General features: G+C 38.6%; 1 protein-coding gene across 1 annotated transcript; it reads left to right on the top strand.

Moving 5' to 3' along the window:
• The first annotated feature begins 5,396 nt into the window (after positions 1 to 5,396).
• On the top strand, positions 5,397 to 17,028 carry fbxo45 (F-box protein 45). The gene is made up of 3 exons (XM_061965856.2): positions 5,397 to 6,034; positions 14,070 to 14,426; positions 16,429 to 17,028. Exons 1-3 carry the CDS (start codon positions 5,720 to 5,722, stop codon positions 16,612 to 16,614), a joined length of 858 nt encoding a protein of 285 aa, XP_061821840.1. The 5' UTR covers positions 5,397 to 5,719; the 3' UTR covers positions 16,615 to 17,028.
• The last annotated feature ends 6,992 nt before the right edge of the window (positions 17,029 to 24,020 follow it).

Genomic DNA, 24,020 nt, shown 5'->3' with positions numbered 1-24,020 from the left:
AGCCACCAAACCGGATACCCTCAACGCCTTGACTGCGCCTAGAAATTCTGTCCGTAAAAGTTATGAACAGAATCGGTGACAAAGGGCAGCCTTGGCGGAGTCCAACCCTCACTGGAAACGTGTCCGACTTACTGCCGGCATTGCGGATCAAGCTCTGACACTGATCATACAGGGAGCGGACCGCCACAATAAGACAGTCCGATACCCCATACTCTCTGAGCACTCCCCACAGGACTTCCCGAGGGACACGGTCAAATGCCTTCTCCAAGTCCACAAAGCACATGTAGACTGGTTGGGCAAACTCCTATGCACCCTCAAGGACCCTGCTGAAAGTATAGAGCTGGTCCACAGTTCCACGACCAGGACGAAAACCACACTGTTCCTCCTGAATCCGAGGTTCGACTATCCGGCGTAGCCTCCTCTCCAGTACACCTGAATAGACCTTACCGGGAAGGCTGAGGAGTGTGATCCTACGATAGTTGAAACACACCCTCCGGTTTCCCTTCTTAAAGAGAGGAACCACCACCCCGGTCTGCCAATCCAGAGGTACCGCCCCCGATGTCCATGTGATGCTGCAGAGTCTATGGACTATCTACTACATCTACTACTACTGTACTCTCACTCTATTATGTTAGATCCACTATGGACTGGACTCTCACTATTATGTTAGATCCACTTTGGACTGGACTCTCACTATTATGTTAGATCCACTATGGACTGGACTCTCACAATATTATGTTAGATCCACTATGGACTGGACTCTCACTATTATGTTAGATCCACTATGGACTGGACTCTCACTATTATGTTAGATCCACTATGGACTGGACTCTCACTATTATGTTGGATCCACTATGGACTGGACTCTCACTATTATGTTAGATCCACTATGGACTGAACTCTCACTATTATGTTAGTTCCACTATGGACTGGAGTCTCACTATTATGTTAGATCCACTATGGACTGGACTCTCACTATTATGTTAGATCCACTATGGACTGGACTCTCACACTATTATGTTAGACCCACTATGGACTAGACTCTCACTATGATGTTAGATCCACTATGGACTGGACTCTCACAATATTATGCTAGATCCACTATGGACTGGACTCTCACTATTATGTTAGATCCACTATGGACTGGACTCTCACTATTATGTTAGATCCACTATTGACTGGACTCTCACTATTATGTTAGATCCACTATGGACTGAACTCTCACTATTATGTTAGATCCACTATGGACTGGACTCTCACTATTATGTTGGATCCACTATGGACTGGACTCTCACTATTATGTTAGATCCACTATGGACTGAACTCTCACTATTATGTTAGTTCCACTATGGACTGGAGTCTCACTATTATGTTAGATCCACTATGGACTGGACTCTCACTATTATGTTAGATCCACTATGGACTGGACTCTCACACTATTATGTTAGACCCACTATGGACTAGACTCTCACTATGATGTTAGATCTACTATGGACTGGACTCTCACAATATTATGCTAGATCCACTATGGACTGGACTCTCACTATTATGTTGGATCCACTATGGACTGGACTCTCACACTATTATGTTAGACCCACTATGGACTGGACCCTCACTATTATGTTAGATCCACTATGGACTGGACTCTCACTATTATGTTAGATCCACTATGGACTGGACTCTCACTATTATGTTAGATCCACTATTGACTGGACTCTCACTATTATGTAAGATCCACTATGGACTGAACTCTCACTATTATGTTAGATCCACTATGGACTGGACTCTCACTATTATGTTAGATCCACTATGGACTGGACTCTCACTATTATGTTGGATCCACTATGGACTGGACTCTCACTATTATGTTAGATCCACTATGGACTGAACTCTCACTATTATGTTAGTTCCACTATGGACTGGAGTCTCACTATTATGTTAGATCCACTATGGACTGGACTCTCACTATTATGTTAGATCCACTATGGACTGGACTCTCACACTATTATGTTAGACCCACTATGGACTAGACTCTCACTATGATGTTAGATCTACTATGGACTGGACTCTCACAATATTATGCTAGATCCACTATGGACTGGACTCTCACTATTATGTTGGATCCACTATGGACTGGACTCTCACACTATTATGTTAGACCCACTATGGACTGGACCCTCACTATTATGTTAGATCCACTATGGACTGGACTCTCACTATTATGTTAGATCCACTATGGACTGGACTCTCACTATTATGTTAGATCCACTATTGACTGGACTCTCACTATTATGTTAGATCCACTATGGACTGAACTCTCACTATTATGTTAGATCCACTATGGACTGGACTCTCACTATTATGTTAGATCCACTATGGACTGGACTCTCACTATTATGTTGGATCCACTATGGACTGGACTCTCACTATTATGTTAGATCCACTATGGACTGAACTCTCACTATTATGTTAGTTCCACTATGGACTGGAGTCTCACTATTATGTTAGATCCACTATGGACTGGACTCTCACTATTATGTTAGATCCACTATGGACTGGACTCTCACACTATTATGTTAGACCCACTATGGACTAGACTCTCACTATGATGTTAGATCTACTATGGACTGGACTCTCACAATATTATGCTAGATCCACTATGGACTGGACTCTCACTATTATGTTGGATCCACTATGGACTGGACTCTCACACTATTATGTTAGACCCACTATGGACTGGACCCTCACTATTATGTTAGATCCACTATGGACTGGACTCTCACTATTATGTTAGATCCACTATGGACTGGACTCTCACTATTATGTTAGATCCACTATTGACTGGACTCTCACTATTATGTTAGATCCACTATGGACTGGACTCTCACTATTATGTTAGATCCACTATGGACTGGACTCTCACTATTATGTTAGATCCACTATGGACTGGACTCTCACTATTATGTTAGATCCACTATGGACTGGACTCTCACACAATTTTTTTCTGTTACTCTTTTTGTTTTTTCTTTCTTTTTTTAGATATTTTACACTGTTGATTAGGTGGTTTCTACAATTGTGTGTAATAAAAGGTAGGTGTTGTATTTTTGTAGTCATCCATCCATCCATCCATTTTCTACTGCTTGTCCCTAATTACTTACACATTTTAGGTTACACAGTCTTGGGTCATTTTAAACAACAAATTGCATTAAAAATGCAAGAAAATACAAAAATTAATAAGGGAACTTAAACTTCAGTTGTTTTGCTGAAGAATTGTTTTGTTTTGTGGGGACAAAATTACAATGTGTCATTTGTTTCCATTTCGAATTCATGCGGCTTACTTCTATATGTTTGCATGTAAGGACAAAATGACAAAGAATCTTTAAAAAGTATCAGTCTAAAGTATAAATATAAGTCTAAAACGTATTTTAATATGGTTTAAAGATTTTGGCCAGGCTGCGCATAGATAGATAGATAGATAGATAGATAGATAGATAGATAGATAGATAGATAGATAGATAGATAGATAGATAGATAGATAGATAGATAGATAGATGGATAGATGGATAGATGGATAGATGGATAGATAGATAGTACTCTGATTCCTTCAGGAGAGTTCCCTCAGGAACATTTTAATTCCAGCAGCAGTGTACAAAATTGAGATAAAATTTAAAAAGTAAATAATGGAGGTATAAATGGAAATAAAATAGAAAATATAACAATAACAATGAAAAATAAAAAGTAACAGTAAGAATACAAATATAACAGTTAAAATAAGAATATAACAAGAGAAACTAGGCAGTCGTGACCATGTTGTGAAAATAAAAAAATAAAAAAATAAAGAAAAACGGCAATACTGTCGGTTAAATGAAATACGTGATGTGTATATTGCACTATTAAAATGTATTGCACTGTTATTGCTGTTTATTGCACTGTTAATTGCACAGTTTTCTTTTTAACTGTCATTTTAATTTTATTATTATAATTATCATCATTAAAACTATTTAAAAAAATACATGCATCGTTAACACTTGCAACACTTGACTGCGAAGGGCGGGCAGAGCAATCCAAACATCGATAATATCAATACTACGGTAGTAGCTATATAAATAAATAGAATCAATTTTTCTGTCTATTTTCACTCTTTTGCTTTTTTTATTTTATTTTATTTTTTTAGATATTTTACACTGTTGATTCGTTTTTTTGCTTAAACAATTGTGTGTAATAAAAGGTAGGTTTTGTATTTTTGTAGTTCAGTTACTTACAAATACAAATATTATTTTAGGTTACACAGTCTTGGGTCATTTTAAACAACAAATTGCATTAAAAATGTAAGAAAATACAAAAATCACAAAATGAATAAGGGAACTTGAACTTTAGTTGTTTTGCTGAAGAATTGTTTTGTTTTGTGGGGACAAATTATAATGTGTGATTTTTTTCCTTTTTGAATTCATGCGGCTCACTTCTATATGTTTGCATGTAAGGAAACAAACATTTACAAAGAATCTTTGAAAAGAATCAGTCCCGCATTAACTTAGTATCGTCTCGATACTACATTGTTTAGTATCGCCTACCCCATTGGCAGCGGTTGTTGTGACGTCACCCAAATGCTGAACTCTTTTTGAGTGCCGCGCGTCACTTCCGCATCACGTCACGTGACCGCCAACCGAAAAATAAAAGACTCGGCGCTGGAGATCAACTTATTTAATTTAAGTTTAATTTCCTTTTTCAGTGGGAGGATGCAAATGTGTTCTTATTTGCCTCATAATTTTTTTGCAGCATGGTAATTTACAAACAGTCGCCATTTTAAACGAATAGCAGTGGTCAGAGTAGTGCATGTTTTTTGTTTTATTTGATTAGAGCTGCCATTTTGTTATTTTATTTACATTATTATAATTATCACAAAAAAGCATCAATAAGAAGGTGATAACGGCAACACTTGACTGCGAAAGTCGGGCAGAGCAAACCAAACATCGATAACATCAATGTATCGAATCGATTTTTCAGTTGTTTTTTCTGTTACTCTTTTGTTTTTTTGGTCTTTTTTCTTTAAATATATATGTTATACTGTTGATTAGGTTGTTTTTGCTTAAACAATTGTGTGTAATAAAAGGTAGGTTTTGTATTTTTGTAGCCCATCCATTTTTTTTTACCGCTTTTCCCTTATAACTTACAAATATTATTTTAGGTTACACACTCTTAGGTCATTTTAAACGACAAATTGCATAAAAAATGCAATAAAATACAAAAATGAATGAGGTAACTCAAACTTTAGTTGTTTTGCTGAATGACAAAGAATCTTTAAAAAGTATCAGTCCCGCATTAACTTAGTATCGTCTCGACACTACATTGTTCAGTATCGCCTGCCCCAGTGACAGCGTTTGTTGTGACGTCACCTTCAAGGTCCTGGCAGGACGCAAACACTAATTTGACCTCGGCGGTGACTTAGTCTCATGTTACCACTTATTCCTCATAAATGAAGTATATAAACGTATTTTAATACGATTTAAAAGAGTTTGGCCAGGCTGCGCACTCGAGTTGTGTGGTATTAGTCGTTGTAGTTATTCTGCCTTCGAGGACCTCCACGCCCCCAGCCGTCGAAGTCGGAAGAGTGGGATCCAGACTGTTGTGGTTCCAGCGCCACCCACAAAATGTCGACCTTTTATTCATAAGCGGGACTTATTCTAACGCGTTAACTGCTCCCACTCCGCTACATACTGCTATGATGTCGGGGGCGGCCGGGGGAGGCTCCTCTAGTCTGGGCGCGGCGTCGGGAGCTGGTTGCAGCTCCGCCGGCCCTCTTCACGCCGGGGCAGGCGCAGGGGTGGCGGGGAGGCTGCCCGCGCGGGTCCTGGAGCACATCTTCTCCTACTTGGACATGCTGGATCTGACCCAGTGCGCCTTGGTGTGCTGGCACTGGAGCAACATGCTGGCGGATGAAAACAGCGAGGTGTGGCGGAGCCTGTGTGCCCGCTCGCTGAGCGACGAGGCGCTGCGGTCCGACATCCTGTGCAACCTCCCGTCATACAAGGCCAAGGTGGGTTTCACACACTTGGACCGGATCGGACATCTTATGCGCCGATAACGTCCACTGTGCACACCCACGAATTTTTCCATCCGTTTGTTGACATCTAATATCATAATAATATCACGTTGTGAATCTTTTTGCCGATATCTGATATTCCGATATTGTCCAACTCTTCAATTACCGATGTCAACCGATACCGCCATCAACCGATACCGCCATCAACCGATATCGATATATACAGTCGTGGAATTAACACATTATTATGCCTAATTTGGACAACCAGGTATGGTGAAGATAAGGTCCTTTTTTAAAATATTAATAAAATAAATAAGATAAATTAAAAACATTTTCTTGAATAAAAAAGAAAGTAAAACAATACAAAAACAGTTACATAGAAACTAGTAATTAATGAAAATTAGTCAAATTAATTGTTAAAGGTTAGTACTATTAGTGGACGCACAATCGTGTGCTTACGGACTGTATCCCTGCAGACTGTATTGATATATATTGATATATAATGTAGGAACCCGAATCCGATACCAATCATCCATGAGTGATATCAGCCAATACAATACCGATACCGATCGCATGTTTGAATTTTCCCGTCCGTTTGTTGACATCTAATATCATAATAATATCACGTTGTGATTAGGGATGTCCGATAATTTTTAAAACCTACTCAGTGGCCTAGTGGTTAGAGTGTCCGTCCTGAGATCGGTAGGTTGGGAGTTCAAATCCCGGCCGAGTCATACCAAAGACTATAAAAAAAATGGGACCCATTACCTCCCTGCTTGGCACTCAGCATCAAGGGTTGGAATTGGGGGTTAAATCACCAAAATGATTCCCGGGCGCAGCCACCGCTGCTGCCCACTGCTCCCCTCACCTCCCAGGGGGTGATCAAGGGTGATGGGTCAAATGCAGAGAATAATCTCGCCACACCTAGTGTGTGTGTGACAATCATTGGTACTTTAACTTTAACTTTAACTTTAATGGCTTTTTGCCGATATCCGATATTCCGATATTGTCCAATTCTTTAATGACCGATACCGATATCAACCGATACCGATATATACAGTTGTGGAATTAACACATTATTATGCCTAATTTGGACAACCATTTATGGTGAAGATAAGGTAGTTTTTAAAAAATAATAATAAAATATGATAAATAAATTAAAAACATTTTCTTGAATTAAAAAAAAAGTAAAACAATATAAAATCAGTTACATAGAAACTAGTAATTAATGAAAATGAGTAAAATTGACTGTTAAAGGTTAGTACTAGAGATGTCCGATATCCGATATTATGGGCCGAAAAATGCGTTAAAATGTAATATCGGAAATGATCGGTATCGGTTTTTTATTATCAGTATCGTTTTTAAAAAAACAAATGTTTATAAAAATCAACATAAAAAACACAAGATACACTTACAATTAGTGCACCAACCCAAAAAACTCCCTCCCCCATTTACACTCATTCACACAAAAGGGTTGTTTCTTTCTGTTATTAATATTCTGGTTCCTACATTATATATCAATATATATCAATACAGTCTGCAAGGGATACAGTCCGTAAGCACACATGATTGTGCATGCTGCTGCTCCACTAATAGTACTAACCTTTAACAGTTAACTTTACTCATTTTCATTAATTACTAGTTTCTATGTAACTGTTTTTATCTTGTTTTACTTTCTTTTTTATTCAAGAATATGTTTTTTATTTATTTATCTTATTTTATTAACTTTTTAAAAAGTACCTTATCTTCACCATACCTGGTTGTCCAAATTAGGCATAATAATGTGTTAAATCCCCGACTGTATATATCGGTTGATATCGGTATCAGTTGATATCGGTATCGGTAATTAAAGAGTTGGACAATATCCGAATATCGCATATCGACAAAAAGCCATTATCGGCCATCCCTAGTTAGTACTATTAGTGGACCATCATGTGTGCTTACGGACTGTATCCCTTGCAGACTGTATTGATATATATTGATATATAATGTAGGAACCAGAATATTAATAACAGAAAGAAACAACCCTTTTGTGTGAATGAGTGTAAATGGGGGAGGGAGGTTTTTTTTAATTTTACGTTAATTTATTCAGTTATAAACATTCATTCACTTTTTTCTTTCATGGATCTAAACTTTACCATTTATACGCCGATAATGTCTACTGTGCACGATCCGGGTTTATTTTACGGCCGAATCCGATACCGATCATCCATGAGTGATATCGGCCAATACAATACCGATACCGATCGCATGTTTGAATTTTTCCGTCCGTTTGTTGACATCTAATATCATAATAATATCACGTTGTGATTAGGGATGTCCGATAATGGCTTTTTGCCCATATCCGATATTCCGATATTGTCCAACTCTTTAATGACCGATACCGATATCAACCGATACGGACATCAACCGATACCGATATATACAGTCGTGGAATTAACACATTATTATGCCTAATTTGGACAACCATTTATGGTGAAGATAAGGTACTTTTTAAAAATAATAATAAAATAAAATAAGATAAATAACTTAAAAACATTTTCTTGAATTAAAAAAAGAAAGTAAAACAATATAAAATCGGTTACATAGAAACTAGTAATTAATGAAAATGAGTAAAATTTACTGTTAAAGGTTAGTACTAGAGCCTGCCGATATTATCGGCCGATAAATGCGTTAAAATGTAATATTGGAAATTATCTGTATCGTTTTTTTTTTGTTTTTGTTTTTTTAATTAAATCAACATAAAAAACACAAGATGCACTTACAATTAGTGCACCAACCCAAAAAACCTCCCTCCCCTCATTCACACAAAAGGGTTGTTTCTTTCTGTTATTAATATTCTGGTTCCTACATTATATATCAATATATATCAATACAGTCTGCAAGGGATACAGTCCGTAAGCACACATGATTTAGTGGACCAGCAGCACGCACATAGTACTAACATTAACAGTTAATTTTACTCATTTTCATTAATTACTAGTTTCTATGTAACTGTTTTTATATTGTTTTACTTTCTTTTTTATTCAAGAATATGTTTTTAATTTATTTATCTTATTTCATTTTATTAATTTTTTAAAAAAGTACCTTATCTTCACCATACCTGGTTGTCCAAATTAGGCATAATAATGTGTTAATTCCCCGACTGTATATATCGATTGATATCGGTATAGGTAATTAAAGAGTTGTACAATATCGGAATATCGGATATCGGCAAAAAGCCATTGTCAGACATCCCTAGTTAGTACTATTAGTGGACCAGCAGCAGGCACAATCATGTGTGCTTATGGACTGTATCCCTTGCAGACTGTATTGATATATATTGATATATAATGTAGGAACCAGAATATTAATAACAGAAAGAAACAACCCTTTTGTGTGAATGAGTGTAAATGGGGGAGTTTTTTTGGGGTTGGTGCACTAATTGTAAGTGTATTTTGTGTTTTTTATGTTGATTTAATTTAAAAAACAAAACAAAACAAAACAAAAAAACGATACTGATAATAAAAAAAAAACGATTCCGATAATTTCCGATTTTACATTTTAAAGCATTTGCCGATATTATCGGACATCTCTAGTTGTGATGATACGTTTACAGTATATGGTTTCGCAGTTACAAATAGCCTGTTGAAAGAAGCCGTAACCCAAACACCAACAACACCCGCCTCCCGAAAAGTTTGAAAAAAAAAACAAAACCAAGATTTTACTTATTAAAACAATGCAAAAATATAAATTTTGGGGTCCCACATTTTTTGTAAGCGTTTTGAAAATAAATGTATGCATTATTCTGTTATATATCATATTCTATATTGTGTTTTGGAAAAAGATTGTCGTAAACGTTGCTTAATTCACTAATTTTTATGTAAATTTATTCAGTTATAATCATTCATTCACTTTTTTCCTTCATGGGTCTAAACTTTACCGTTTATACGCCGATAACGTCTACTGTGCACACCCACGATTCTGACTTGAAATGGGCCTAACTGTACTAAAACAATGTCTGTGTAGCCGAGGCACGATCCGGGTTTATTTTACAGCCGAATCCAATACCGATCATCCATGAGTGATATCGGCCGATACAATACCGATACCGATCGCATGTTTGAATTTTTCCATCCGTTTGTTGACATCTAATATCATAATAATATCACGTTGTGATGATACGTTTACAGTATATGGTTTCGCAGTTACAAGTAGCCTGTTGAAAGGAGCCGTAACCCAAACACCAACAACACCCGTCTCCCGAAAAGTTTGAAAAACCCCCCAAAAAACAAGATTTTACTCATTAAAACAATGCAAAACTATCAATTTTAAAAATAATTGTGTTCATGAATACATCTCACATGCGCGAGTGTTAAGCCTGTGAAAACCAGTGAAAAATCAAACTATGAATTTTTAAAATGGGGTCCCACAGTAAATTTTTTGGGTCCCACATGGATCTAAACTTTACCGTTTATACGCCGATAATGTCTACTATGCACACCCACAGAGCAATAAATGCACGATTCTGATTTGAAATGGGCCTAACTGTACCAAAACAATGTCTGTGTGGTCGAGGTACGATCCGGGTTTATTTTACTGCCGAATCCGATACCGATCATCCATGAGCGAGATCGGCCGAACGGCATGTTTGAATTTCTTCATCAGTTTGTTGACATCTAATATCATAATAATATCATGTTGTAATGATACATTTACAGTATATGGTTTTGCAGTTACAAGTAGCTTGTTGAAAGAAGCCGTAACTCAAACACCAACAACACCCGCCTCCCGAAAAGTTTGAAATATATATGTTACTCATTAAAACAATGCAAAAATATACATTTTAAAAATAGTGTTCATACATCTCACATGCGCGGCTCATTAGTGCAACAACAACGCCGGAAATGTGTCCCGTGAAAAACAGTCCGACCGGAACTCTCTAATAACTAAAGTTCCTTGGGTGAATAATGTAAACTCACGACACCGGTATGTTTTAGCACTTTCATGGCGAGTTTACTGACAGATATAAGTAAGAACTTTACACTACTTTATATTAGAAATGGCAACAGCGGAGGATGAATGTCCCATAACAAGATGATAGAGAAAAAGTAGAAGCTACGGTGTTGGCACGGACTACAAAGGCGGGCGCGCGCACATTTTCAGGACTTATGCAGATCTCAGATACAGATCAGCAGGTACCAGAAGCTAAGAAAAGTTTGTTTTGCATATATTGCGAAACAAAAACGCCAGAAAATATGTCTTACCTTATACACACACCATAATAATACTCCTATGTTGAAGCACAGTACAATCCATCAAGCGGTGCGGCTTCATAGCTTACCAAAGTCCTACTAAAACATATTGATGGATTGAGCGCCGTGTGTAATGTTCTATATTTTCAATGGAACATTTAACATTTTGGAGTTGTTTACTTGAGTCATATTGCAGTCTACATGCACAGTATCTCTTATGTGTGACTGCCATCTACTGGTCACACTTATCATAACACCATGTACCAAATAAAATAGCTTCGAGGTCGGTAAGCAGAACCAAAATTATTCCGTACATTATGCGTAGGTTATAAGGCGCACTGTCGAGTTTTGAGAAAATGAAAGGATTTTAAGTGTGCCTTATAGTTCCTTGGGTGAATAATGTAAACTCACTACACCGGTATGTTTTAGCACTTTCATGGCGAGTTTACTGACAGATATAAGTAAGAACTTTACACTACTTTATATTAGAAATGGCAACAGCGGAGGATGAATGTCCCATAACAAGAAGATAGAGAAAAAGAAGAAGCTTATCGACTACGGTGTCAGCACGGACTACAAAGGCGGACGCGCGCGCATTTTCAGGACTTATGCAGATCTCAGATACAGATCAGCAGGTACCAGAAGCTAAGAAAAGTTCATTTTGCATAATATTGCAAAACAAAACGCCAGATAATATGTCTTACCTTATACACACAACATAATAATACTCCTATGTTGAAGCACAGTACAATCCATCAAGCGGTGCGGCTTCATAGCTTACCAAAGTCCTACTAAAACATATCGATCGATTTTTGAGCGCCGTTTGTAATGTTCTATATTTTCAATGGAACATTTAACATTGTGGTGTTGTTTACTTGAGTCATATTGCAGTCTACATGCACAGTATCTCTTATGTGTGACTGCCATCTACTGGTCACACTTATCATAACACCATGTACCAAATAAAATAGCTTCGAGATCGGTAAGCAGAACCAAAATTATTCCGTACATTATGCATAGGTTATAAGGCGCACTGTCGAGTTTTGAGAAAATGAAAGGATTTTAAGTGTGCCTTATAGTCCGAAAAATACGGTAACTCTTTTAGGTTTTGCTCAGTCTATATTTCTTACAAGTACAAATCAAAATTGGGGGTGAACAGGATGGCACGTACACAAAAGCAATCCCAGAGAAGTGACAATTTGCAGTCAAACCGTTGTTATGATAGGCTATGACAGTCATTAATTAGTAGCTAAAACGCTATTATGAGTGGACATTAAAAATAACTAAATAATAAATGATAAATGGGTTGTACTTGTATAGCGCTTTTCTACCTTCAAGGTACTCAATGCGCTTTGACACTACTTCCACATTTACCCATTCACACACACATTCACACACTGATGGAGGGAGCTGCCATGCAAGGCGCTAACCAGCACCCATCAGGAGCAAGGGTGAAGTGTCTTGCTCAGGACACAACGGACATGACGAGGTTGGTACTAGGTGGGGATTGAACCAGGGACCCTCGGGTTGCGCACGGCCACTCTTCCACTGCACCACGCCAAGCAGCGTTGGTCGGGCCCGCAAACTTGGCAGGTGCTAGTCCTAAGTGTCCCAATACATTTGTCCAGTGGTAGTCCTAAGTGTCCTAATACTTTTGTCCAGTTTTAGTCCTAAGTGTCCCAATACTTTTGTTAAGTGGTAGTCCGAAGTGTCCCAATACTTTTGTCCAGTTTTAGTCCTAAGTGTCCCAATACTTTTGTTAAGTGGTAGTCCGAAGTGTCCCAATACTTTTGTCAAGTTTAGGCGTAAGTGTCCCAATACGTTTGTCCAGTGTAAGTGTCCCAAGACTTTTGTCCAGTGGTAGTCCTAAGTGTTCCAATACTTTTGTCCAGTGTAAGTGTCCCAAAACTTTTGTCCAGTGGTAGTCCTAAGTGTCCCAATACTTTTGTCCAGTTTTAGTCCTAAGTGTCCCAATACTTTTGTTAAGTGGTAGTCCGAAGTGTCCCAATACTTTTGTCCAGTTTTAGTCCTAAGTGTCCCAATACTTTTGTTAAGTGGTAGTCCGAAGTGTCCCAATACTTTTGTCAAGTTTAGGCGTAAGTGTCCCAATACGTTTGTCCAGTGTAAGTGTCCCAAGACTTTTGTCCAGTGGTAGTCCTAAGTGTCCCAATACTTTTGTTAAGTGGTAGTCCGAAGTGTCCCAATACTTTTGTCAAGTTTAGGCGTAAGTGTCCCAATACGTTTGTCCAGTGTAAGTGTCCCAAGACTTTTGTCCAGTGGTAGTCCTAAGTGTCCCAATACTTTTGTCAAGTTGTAGTCCTAAGTGTTCCAATACTTTTGTCCAGTGTAAGTGTCCCAAAACTTTTTTCCAGTGGTAGTCCTAAGTGTCCCAATACTTTTGTCCAGTTTTAGTCCTAAGTGTCCCAATACTTTTGTTAAGTGGTAGTCCGAAGTGTCCCAATACTTTTGTCCAGTTTTAGTCCTAAGTGTCCCAATACTTTTGTTAAGTGGTAGTCCGAAGTGTCCCAATACTTTTGTCAAGTTTTAGTCCTAAGTGTCCCAATACTTTTGTTAAGTGGTAGTCCGAAGTGTCCCAATACTTTTGTCAAGTTTAGGCGTAAGTGTTCCAATACTTTTGTCCAGTGTAAGTGTCCCAAAACTTTTGTCCAGTGGTAGTCCTAAGTGTCCCAATACTTTTGTCTACTTTTAGTTCTGTTACGTTGCTCAGCACGTTTGAAAGTTGCAAACAACGTCACAACACATCTAATTGATATTTTCCCTCCCGGTCCCGACAGCTCAAATCTTACCAGCACGCTCTGAGCTCCCACGATTGCTCCCGCAACGTGTACGTGAAGAAGAACGGTTTCACCCTGCACCGCAACCCCATCGCCCAGAGCACCGACGGGGCGCGGGGCAAGATCGGCTTTTCGGAGGGGCGCCACGCCTGGGAGATCTGGTGGGAAGGGCCCCTGGGGACGGTGGCGGTGATCGGCCTGGCCACGAAGCGGGCGTCCATGCAGTGCCAGGGCTACGTGGCCCTGCTGGGCAGCGACGACCAGAGCTGGGGATGGAACCTGGTGGACAACAACCTGCTGCACAACGGGGAAGTGAGCGGGAACTTCCCGCAGTGCAACAACGCGCCCAAATATCAGGTAGGAGACTCCCGCTTTTCCTAAAAGATGCCAGCTCGTTTCCCCAACAATTAAAGGACCCATAGCTTCCAGACTACCCTCAAAAGTTCTCTTTATCAATTTATTGCTCCTGAAAATTAATCTGGCTGCCATTTCCCGTAATACCACTTAATTATCTACCCATTACTCAAAAAACTAACTGTACTTGAACGCCCCCTCTTGGTGTGATGTCATCTACAGAACCGGAGCCCATTTCCCCGCATAGGCTGTGTGGAGAAAACATGTCAACTATTATTTTCAGCACTTCATTGCCCGTTTTTTGTCACCCTGGTCAACGATGACCTCAAACACAAAAATATAAAATAATCGCCAGTTCCGGACTTTTCCATAGACACCATAGCTTGAGGAAACATCAGTAGAAGAGGACGCAAAATACAAACCCCGTTTCCATACGAGTTGGGAAATTGTGTTAGATGTAAATATAAACGGAATACAATGATTTGCAAATCCTTTTCAATCCATATTCAGACAACATATTTGATGTTCAAACTGATGTTCAAATAATCATTAACTTTAGAATTTGATGCCAGCAACATGTGACAAAGAAGTTGGGAAAGGTGGCAATAAATACTGATAAAGTTGAGGAATGCTCATCAAACACTTATTTGGAACATCCCACAGGTGTGCAGGCAAATTGGGAACAGGTGGGTGCCATGATTGGGTATAAAAGTAGATTCCATGAAATGCTCAGTCATTCACAAACAAGGATGGGGCGAGGGTCACCACTTTGTCAACAAATGCGTGAGCAAATTTTTGAACAGTTTAAGAAAAACATTTCTCAAGCAGCTATTGCAAGGAATTTAGGGATTTCACCATCTACGGTCCGTAATATCATCAAAGGGTTCGGAGAATCTGGAGAAATCACTGCACGTAAGCAGCTAAGCCCGTGACCTTCGATCCCTCAGGCTGTACTGCATCAACAAGCTACATCAGTGTGTAAAGGATATCACCACATGGGCTTAGGCAAACTTCAGAAAACCACTGTCAGTAACTACAGTTGGTCGCTACATCTGTAAGTGCAAGTTAAAACTCTCCTATGCAAGGCGAAAACAGTTTATCAACAACACCCAGAAACGCAGTCTGCTTCGCTGGGCCTGAGCTCATCTAAGATGGACTGATACAAAGTGGAAAAGTGTTCTGTGGTGTGACGAGTCCACATTTCAAATTGTTTTTGGAAACTGTGGACGTCGTGTCCTCCAGAACAAAGAGGAAAAGAACCATACGGATTGTTATAGGCGCAAAGTTGAAAAGCCAGCATGTGTGATGGTATGGGGGTGTATTAGTGCCCAAGACATGGGTAACTTACACATCTGTGAAGGTGCCATTAATGCTGAAAGGTACATACAGGTTTTGGAGCAACATATGTTGCCATCCAAGCAATGTCCCCATGGACGCCCCTGCTTATTTCAGCAAGACAATGCCAAGCCACGTGTTACATCAACGTGGCTTCATAGTAAAAGAGTGCGGGTACTAGACTGGCCTGCCTGTAGTCCAGACCTGTCTCCCATTGAAAATGTGTGGCGCATTATGAGGCCTAAAATACCACAACGGAGACCCCCGGACTGTTGAACAACTTAAGCTGTACATCAAGCAAGAATGGGAAATAATTCCACCTGAGAAGCTTAAAAAATGTGTCTCCTCAGTTCCCAAACGTTTACTGGCCATGTAACATAGTGGTGAACATGCCCTTTCCCAACTACTTTGGCACGTGTTGCAATCATGAAATTCTAAGTTAATTATCATTTGCAAAAAAAATAAATAAAGTTTATGAGTTTGAACATCAAATATGTTGTCTTTGTAGTGCATTCAATTGAATATGGCTTGAAAAGGATTTGCAAATCATTGTATTCCGTTTATATTTACATCTAACACAATTTCCCAACTCATATGGAAAGGGGGTTTGTACACTCTTATGCAACAGTTTTGACCCTGCTTTTGTGCATTCTAACACTGCTTTCTACAGATCGGAGAGCGAATACGAGTAATTCTCGACATGGATGACAAGACGTTAGCCTTCGAGAGGGGGTTTGAGTTTCTCGGGATCGCCTTCCGGGGGCTGCCCAAAGCCTGCCTGTTCCCCGCCGTCTCCGCGGTGTACGGCAACACCGAGGTCACCATGGTGTATTTGGGGAAACCGCTGGACGGCTGAAGGCCGCCGAGGCCCGGAAAAACCTTTTGCTCCCTCAAGGAACCGTCACCATGGGAGGACTGGTAGCATCTCTACTACAGCTTAGCATGGGTCCCCACTTGCACCGCGAGGAAGACTTTTTTTCCTCTTCTGTGTCAAAGACCAGGCACTATTTCCATCCGAGTCAGTGAAGTAAGTTATTTTTCAACGTGGCAAACACTAGTAAATATTCATTAAAAAAAAAAGCTCACTCTGATACCCCATGTGTATTATACACTGTGTGCCACATCCATGTCTATGTGTCATATTAACATGTGTCCCTTTTATTGTGCTACACAAAGTTACACTATACTATTTATTTGTCCATGGTACTACAACAGCTGCTGTACGGTTTACAAGCTGCAAAATAAAGTCATTACGTGGTGCCACTCTTAACACTCATGTGTTTCTTCCCAATTTGCACATATTGTGGTTACATGTCCTTAGAATGTCAGCACTGCACGTATTTGTGTCATCAGTTATATTTTCCACTCAGTGTCTTATGTTTCCACAAGAGGTCAGTACAGTGTTCTTCCTGTGCATGCTCTGGCCATTAGCTGCCGTACACATTGATTGTTTAAAGCAGGGGTGTCCAAACTTTCTTGCCTTGGGGGCCGCATTGGGCTAAACCAGGGGTCGGCAACCTTTACCACTCAAAGAGCCATTTTGACCCGTTTTACAAATTAAAGAAAACAATGGGAGCCACAAAACTCTTGAAATTTAAAATGAAATAACATTGCATATAAAGTTTTTTTTTTGCTTTGTGCTATGTATAAACAAACTATTATGGATTACATTTATGAAATCAATGAACGACTGCAGAGAAAATGAAATAAAATTTCTGCACGCAACAAAACGTTTTTAACTCCCATGAATTGATTTACGTGGACCCCGACTTAAACAAGTTGAAAAACGTATTCGGGTGTTACCATTTAGTGGTCAATTATACGGAATATGTACTGTACTGTGCAATCTACTAATAATTAGCCCGGAAGAGTTTGGGCTGCAAGGGATTCTGGGTATTTGTTCTGTTGTGTTTATGTTGTGTTACGGTGCGGATGTTCTCCCAAAATGTGTTTTTCATTCTTGTTTGGTGTGGGTTCACAATGTGGCGCATATTTGTAACAGTGTTAAAGTTGTTTATATCGCCACCCTCAGTGTGACCTGTATGAGTGTTGATCAAGTATGCCTTGCAGTCACTTACCTGTGTATGCAAAAGCCGCATACAACTTTTGACTAACGTAGTTAGTATGGTGAAAAAAGCGGACGCGACGACAGGTCGTAGAGGACGCTAAAGGCAGAGCCATCACGGCACGCCCTCAATATCGTTGTACGGGTGAAAATCTGAGAATGATCGCCCCGGGAGATTTCCGGGAGAGGCACTGAAATTCGGGAGTCTCCCGGAAAAATCGAGAGCGTTGGCAGGTATGCAGCTGAGCCGCATCAGACTGATCAAAGAGCCGCATGCGGCTCCGGAGCCGCGGGTTGCTGACCCCTGGGCTAAACAAATATGCATGTAAAGTAATAATTAATAAATAAACATACATATATACACATATATATACACACACATACATATATGTATACATATACACACATATATAGACATACATACATATATATAGGGATGATGTTTGATAAGAAATTATCGAGTTCGAGCCCATTATCGAATCCTCTTATCGAACCGATCCCTTATCGATTCTCTTATCAAACCCAGATAGGTTGTTGTATATGGAAATAAACACAATATTTGGTTTAACAAAAGCTCACTTTTATTTTATAAGAAAAAAATAAAATAAAATAAATAAATAAATATTGACTGTCACCGCCTAAAAAAGAAAAAGAAAAAAAAAAGACTGTTGTTACCCAAGTATATTAAGTGGGATTTTCCCCGAAAAACAAATATATACAGTAACACAAAAACAACCTGTTTCTGTGATCACTATAGGTGTATAAATGATAATATAGTGTTAAATAAAATCAGTCCCTTGGGCACAAAACTGAAAATAATACAGCTCTCCAAAAAGTGCACTTCTGCTGCTATTGGAACATACTAACTACACACACTATGACACTAAGAAGACCACAGTCATCAATCAACAATTCTTCACCCCTTACATGAGAGCGAAGCCTGGCAATAATTGCATATTGCCTGTTCTGCACTCACTATACGTGTTGAGGTTATACAGCTTGGCAGACAGCTAACAAACAATCCAAAGCAGATTAATCCATTTAGGCTCTTTATTGTTGTTGATCTTGCTTTGTCTTTTCCTATCTTTACTTTTGTCTTGCACTGGACTGTTTTTTTTTGTTTTTTTAACTGAAATACACACAATGACAAATGTATAAGCTACGTGATTCAGTTAACATACTGAAATGTAATACACAATATGTAAATATTAGCTCCACACAAATATACAGTACTATCATCAAACAAATACTTCTGAGTGTTGAAACTATTTCGATGGTGGAAATACACGACTGGCAGCCATTTTAAGTCCTCAAAATATCCATTGAAACAGTGCACAAAAATCGTTTTTCAATAAACATCTTAGTATCAACCTTAACCACTTTCCACCTTAATATTGAGTTACATAAACAAGTTAAACAGTTTACTTACAGACCTATCTTTTTCAAGGCTTGTAAGAGCTAACACAACTTGTCTACTTCTCAATTGTCTCATGAACTTCGCCAACCCGGAAGTGCCCAAACTAATGACGCGTAGTATTTTCATATCGCCACAAGGTGTCAGTAAGAGTCTATAATCAAATGGGCATTACATTGCCGTCCCACAGGGCATTTCCTGTACGTGGGAAGGGATTCGAATAAAGAACCAACTCTTTTTCTTTACTATAGTGGCCTTGATAACGGGAACCGGTTCTCAAAAAGGGATTCGAGTCCATGGAATCAGTTCTTTTCTTATCGAACAACCGGGAGAACCGATTTCGAACATCATCCCTACATATAGATGCATGCGTACATATTATAATAATATAATGGGTATTTAATTGATAATTATAATTGAATATTAAGAGTATGTGAAGGTTCAACTCTTGCCTTGTTTACATACGCAACGACCTCAGAGCTTTGAAATCAATCAGAAGTATCAAGCAGCTAAAATGCGGCAAACATGAATAAGTGTTTTTTTTTTGCATTTTTCCCATCATGCCTTGCAATGGATTAAAAAAAAATGGGTGTAATTTAGAATTTTTTGGTTGTTTTTTTATAATATCGCCAACATTCAGTTAGCAGGTTGTGTTGTGTGAAATGTTTGTTGACTTTTTGTGCTGGCTGAAGGTTTTTTTTTTTTCCTGCGCCATGACTAGAGAAGGTTGTTTGGATTGAGTCAGAGAAGTGAACAGAGGTGTCAAAGTCGTTTTCACTCAGGGCCACATCGTAGTCATCGCAGTCAAGTCCATGCTTCAGAGACTGCAAGCTGTTATAAAAGCCAGAGGTGGTGCAACAAGGTACTAGTTTTTGTCTGTTTGTTTTTCATGATTCCATACTTCTTTTCTCAGAATTAAGGTATATATTTTTACTGAGCTCGATTGAAAAATGTAACTGTTATTTTCTTGATTTCTTTTAGTGTCTCTTAAAGGGGAACTGCACTTTTATTTGGAATTTTGCCTATCATTGACCATCATTATTAAAGACATGACAAAATTTTTTTTTAATGCATTCTAAATATTAAATAAACGTAAATAAAAGCCCACTTACAGCGGAGACAATGGGAGGTCCTCTAGTCCACCCATAAAATCCGATAACCATTCAAAAAGTGCCACCAAAACTCCATTTACATTTCGTGACTTGAATATTAACCAAGCATTAGTGATATTGTTATTACGAGTGCTAACGCAGACAAACTATTTACAGCAGCGCTGTGATCCATTAATTTGACCATGAATTGATTTACGTGGACCCCGATTTAAACAAGTTGAAAAACTTATTCGGGTGTTACCATTTAGTGGTCAATTGTACGGAATATGTACTGTACTATGCAATCTACTAATACAAGTTTCAATCAATCAATCAATCCTGCGTCCCTATGTTTACATCGAGTGGTCTGCTCCTTCCTCGCTTCCTTGCTCCCTGTAAGTTTATTCTAGATCATAAATCATGCATCTCACCTGGACAGAAGAAGTCTGAGTAGGTATTCCGACAAGTTGGGACACACTTGACAGCCATTTTGGACCTGGAACTGGCGAAGACGATACAATTCTTCATCTAAATGGGAATATATGAACATCCTGGCAGTCGGCATCCTAATGACAGCTGACCTTGTGCAGTGAGTGATGTTTTATTATGTTTGTTGGCTCTCATAAAGTCTGCAGTGAGTAATGTTCAGTGATGAAGAACGCTGAGATGCATTTTTGCTTAAATTGATCAAAATACGTAAATATTATTGTTAATGTTAATGTGTAATGTTATTATAAATGTTACTATATACTTACATCATGTATATGAAACCATATTGGGGGCGTTTGGATGTTTTTTAGGGCCTCTATAGGGAGAATTGAACAGCTCCTGTAGGCTCTATTTTAAGCGGACTTTAGATCGCATTTATTTAATATTTAGAATGCATTTTTCAAAAACCCACCCGTCGTCATGTCTTTCATAACGATTGTGAACGATAGGCACAATTCAAGCTAAGTAAGTTGCCATTAGAAATTATTATAGTTTTGTGTCTGTTACGTGTTTTTGTCTACAAAATTGAACAACTGAATGAACATCCTCCAAAACTGGGGATTCCATCATTTATTCTAGGGGTTGTATGTTTGAGCCCGTGTTTGGATGTACTCGCCTTTGTAGAGGGCACCCATCTGACAAATATATCATGAGCACGAATAAGTAAAAAAAAATTCCCCCTCATTCTTGTGGCTTATAGCTAAAACCTCTAGAACACAGGTGTTTGGCCTGCAAACACCTGGAAATTATTTGTCAATAAAGTACTTTTCCCCCTAAATGCAATGGATTTTTTTCCAATTTGACAGAAAAATATATATATACTGCTTGAAATTGCGTACCTTTTAAACTTTAATAGTATCCAATATTGCAACAAATATTGCAGTATATTATCATACTTTCCAAACATGTTTTTGTCTAAATAAAAATAATATACTTAACTTTACAGCAAACTACTGTAGCGTCAGACCAGTCTTCCTCTTAGGGAATTGCAGTCACTGGTCAATCCCAAGTTCTTTCAGATGAAATATATGCTGAGTAAGAAGGACCATCAAGACAGAATAGGAATATTATCAAGTTTTACTAAAGCTTTAGGAGACCACTCTTACAGTGGGCTAATACCAGCATCTAGAAGCGGTCTGAAAATCAAACGGAAAGAGACAACTTATTGAATACAAAAACAGCCCCCACCCTGCCCAGAAAGGAATACAGTCTCTTTGTTCTAATACTGATAAGATGAAATTCCAACTCTTTCAAGGTAAGGCACAGAGTTTACTTGCGGACATAAGATACAAGCATAAAGAGTACCGTACACATGGGAAAATATTAGCTGCTTTAAACATGACTACGAATAAAGAAATAACTCTTAAAAATATATGCATTCTCCATACTACCCAGCAAATTAATAAAAATGACAATACATTTGACCTTTTTCTTTACTGTAAATTGAAAAAAACTATGTTTTTTTGCGTTAAAATTCTGTTGACTGAGCTGCCATTTTTTGACTGTAAAATCTACGGTTGTTGTTTTTAACGGTGTATTACTGGGAATGGAAAGACGGTACATTTGTTTTTACGGTAGAAAAACTGGCAGCTAAGTTGCCAGAATAAAAAAAACAAACTTGTACTGTTTTTCCATTCACAATATAATGTTGTAAAAAAACATTGTAAATTTAACACAAAAATTCTGGCAACTAAGTCGCCAGTTTTTTCCGTTCTCAAAACTCGACAGTGCGCCTTATAACCTGGTGCGCCTAATGTATGGAATCATTTTGGTTGAGCATACTCACCTCGAAGCTATTTTATTTGGTACATGGTGTAATGATAAGTGTGACCAGTAGATGGCAGTCACAAATAAGAGATACATGAAGACTGCAATACGATGGTAAGTAAACAACACCAACATTTTAAATGTTCCATTGAAAATATAGAACATTACACACGGCGCTCAAAAATCGATCAAAATGTTTTAGTAGGACTTTGGTGAGCTATGAAGCCACACCGCTTGATGGATTGTACTGTGCTTCAACATACGAGTATTATTATGGTGTGTGTATAAGGTAAGACATTATCTGGCGTTTTGTTTTGCAATATTATGCAAAAGCAATTTTTCTTACCCTCTGGTCCCTGCTGATCCGTATTTGGGATCTGCATAAATCCTGAAAAATTGGGCACGTCCGCTTTTGTAGTTTGTGCCGACACCGTAGTCGATAAGTTTCTTCTTTTTCTCTATCTTCTTGTTATGGGACATTCATCCTCCGCTGTTGCCATTTCTAATATAAAGTAGTGTAAAGTTCTTACTTATATCTGCCAGTAAACTCGCCATGAAAGCGCTAAAACATACCGGTGTAGTGAGTTTATATTATACACCCAAGGAACTTTAGTTATTATTTTTTTCACGGGACACATTTCTAGTGTGGTTGTTGTTTCCAGATGAGGAGATGCTGCTCCGTTATTGATTGAAGTAAAGTCTGAATGTCATTAAAACAGTTAGCGCCATCTTTTGACACTTCTTCCACTCCCATCCTTGCACGCTACACCGCTACAACAAAAATGACGGAGAGAAGACGCTGTCGAATGTGAGCCACGTAAATAAGACCGCCCACAAAACGGAGCATCCTGAAGCGACTGTCAGAAAGCGACTTGAAGATGATGTGTAAAACATCATCTATGCAACATTTTGACCAAAGAACCACCATTACATGTTATGTAGACCACAAGGAAGTCTTTTACATTTAGAAAAAAAATCATAATAATTAGGGATGTCCGATATTATCGGACATCCCTAATTATTATGATAAATGCTTTAAAATGTAATATCGGAAATTATCGGTATCGGTTTCAAAAAGTAAAATTCATGACTTTTTAAAACGCCGCTGTGTACACGGACGTAGGGAGAAGTACAGAGCGCCAATAAACCTGTGCCGGCCCAGTCACATAATATCTAAGGCTTTTCACACACACAAGTGAATGCAAGTCATACTTGGTCAGCGGCCATACAGGTCCCACTGAGGGTGGCCGTATAAACAACTTTAACACTGTTACAAATATGCGCCGCACTGTGAACCCACACCAAAGAAGAATGACAAACACATTTCGGGAGAACATCTGCACCGTAACACGACATAAACACAACAGAACAAATACCCAGAACCCCTTGCAGCACTAACTCTTCCGGGACGCTACAATATACACCAATATACAACC

Source organism: Nerophis lumbriciformis, linkage group LG07 (assembly GCF_033978685.3).
Source record: "Nerophis lumbriciformis linkage group LG07, RoL_Nlum_v2.1, whole genome shotgun sequence".
NCBI classification, from domain to species: domain Eukaryota; kingdom Metazoa; phylum Chordata; class Actinopteri; order Syngnathiformes; family Syngnathidae; genus Nerophis; species Nerophis lumbriciformis.
The sequence above is the reverse complement of the archived record's forward strand: the minus strand, read 5'-3'. Positions and strand labels throughout refer to the sequence as shown.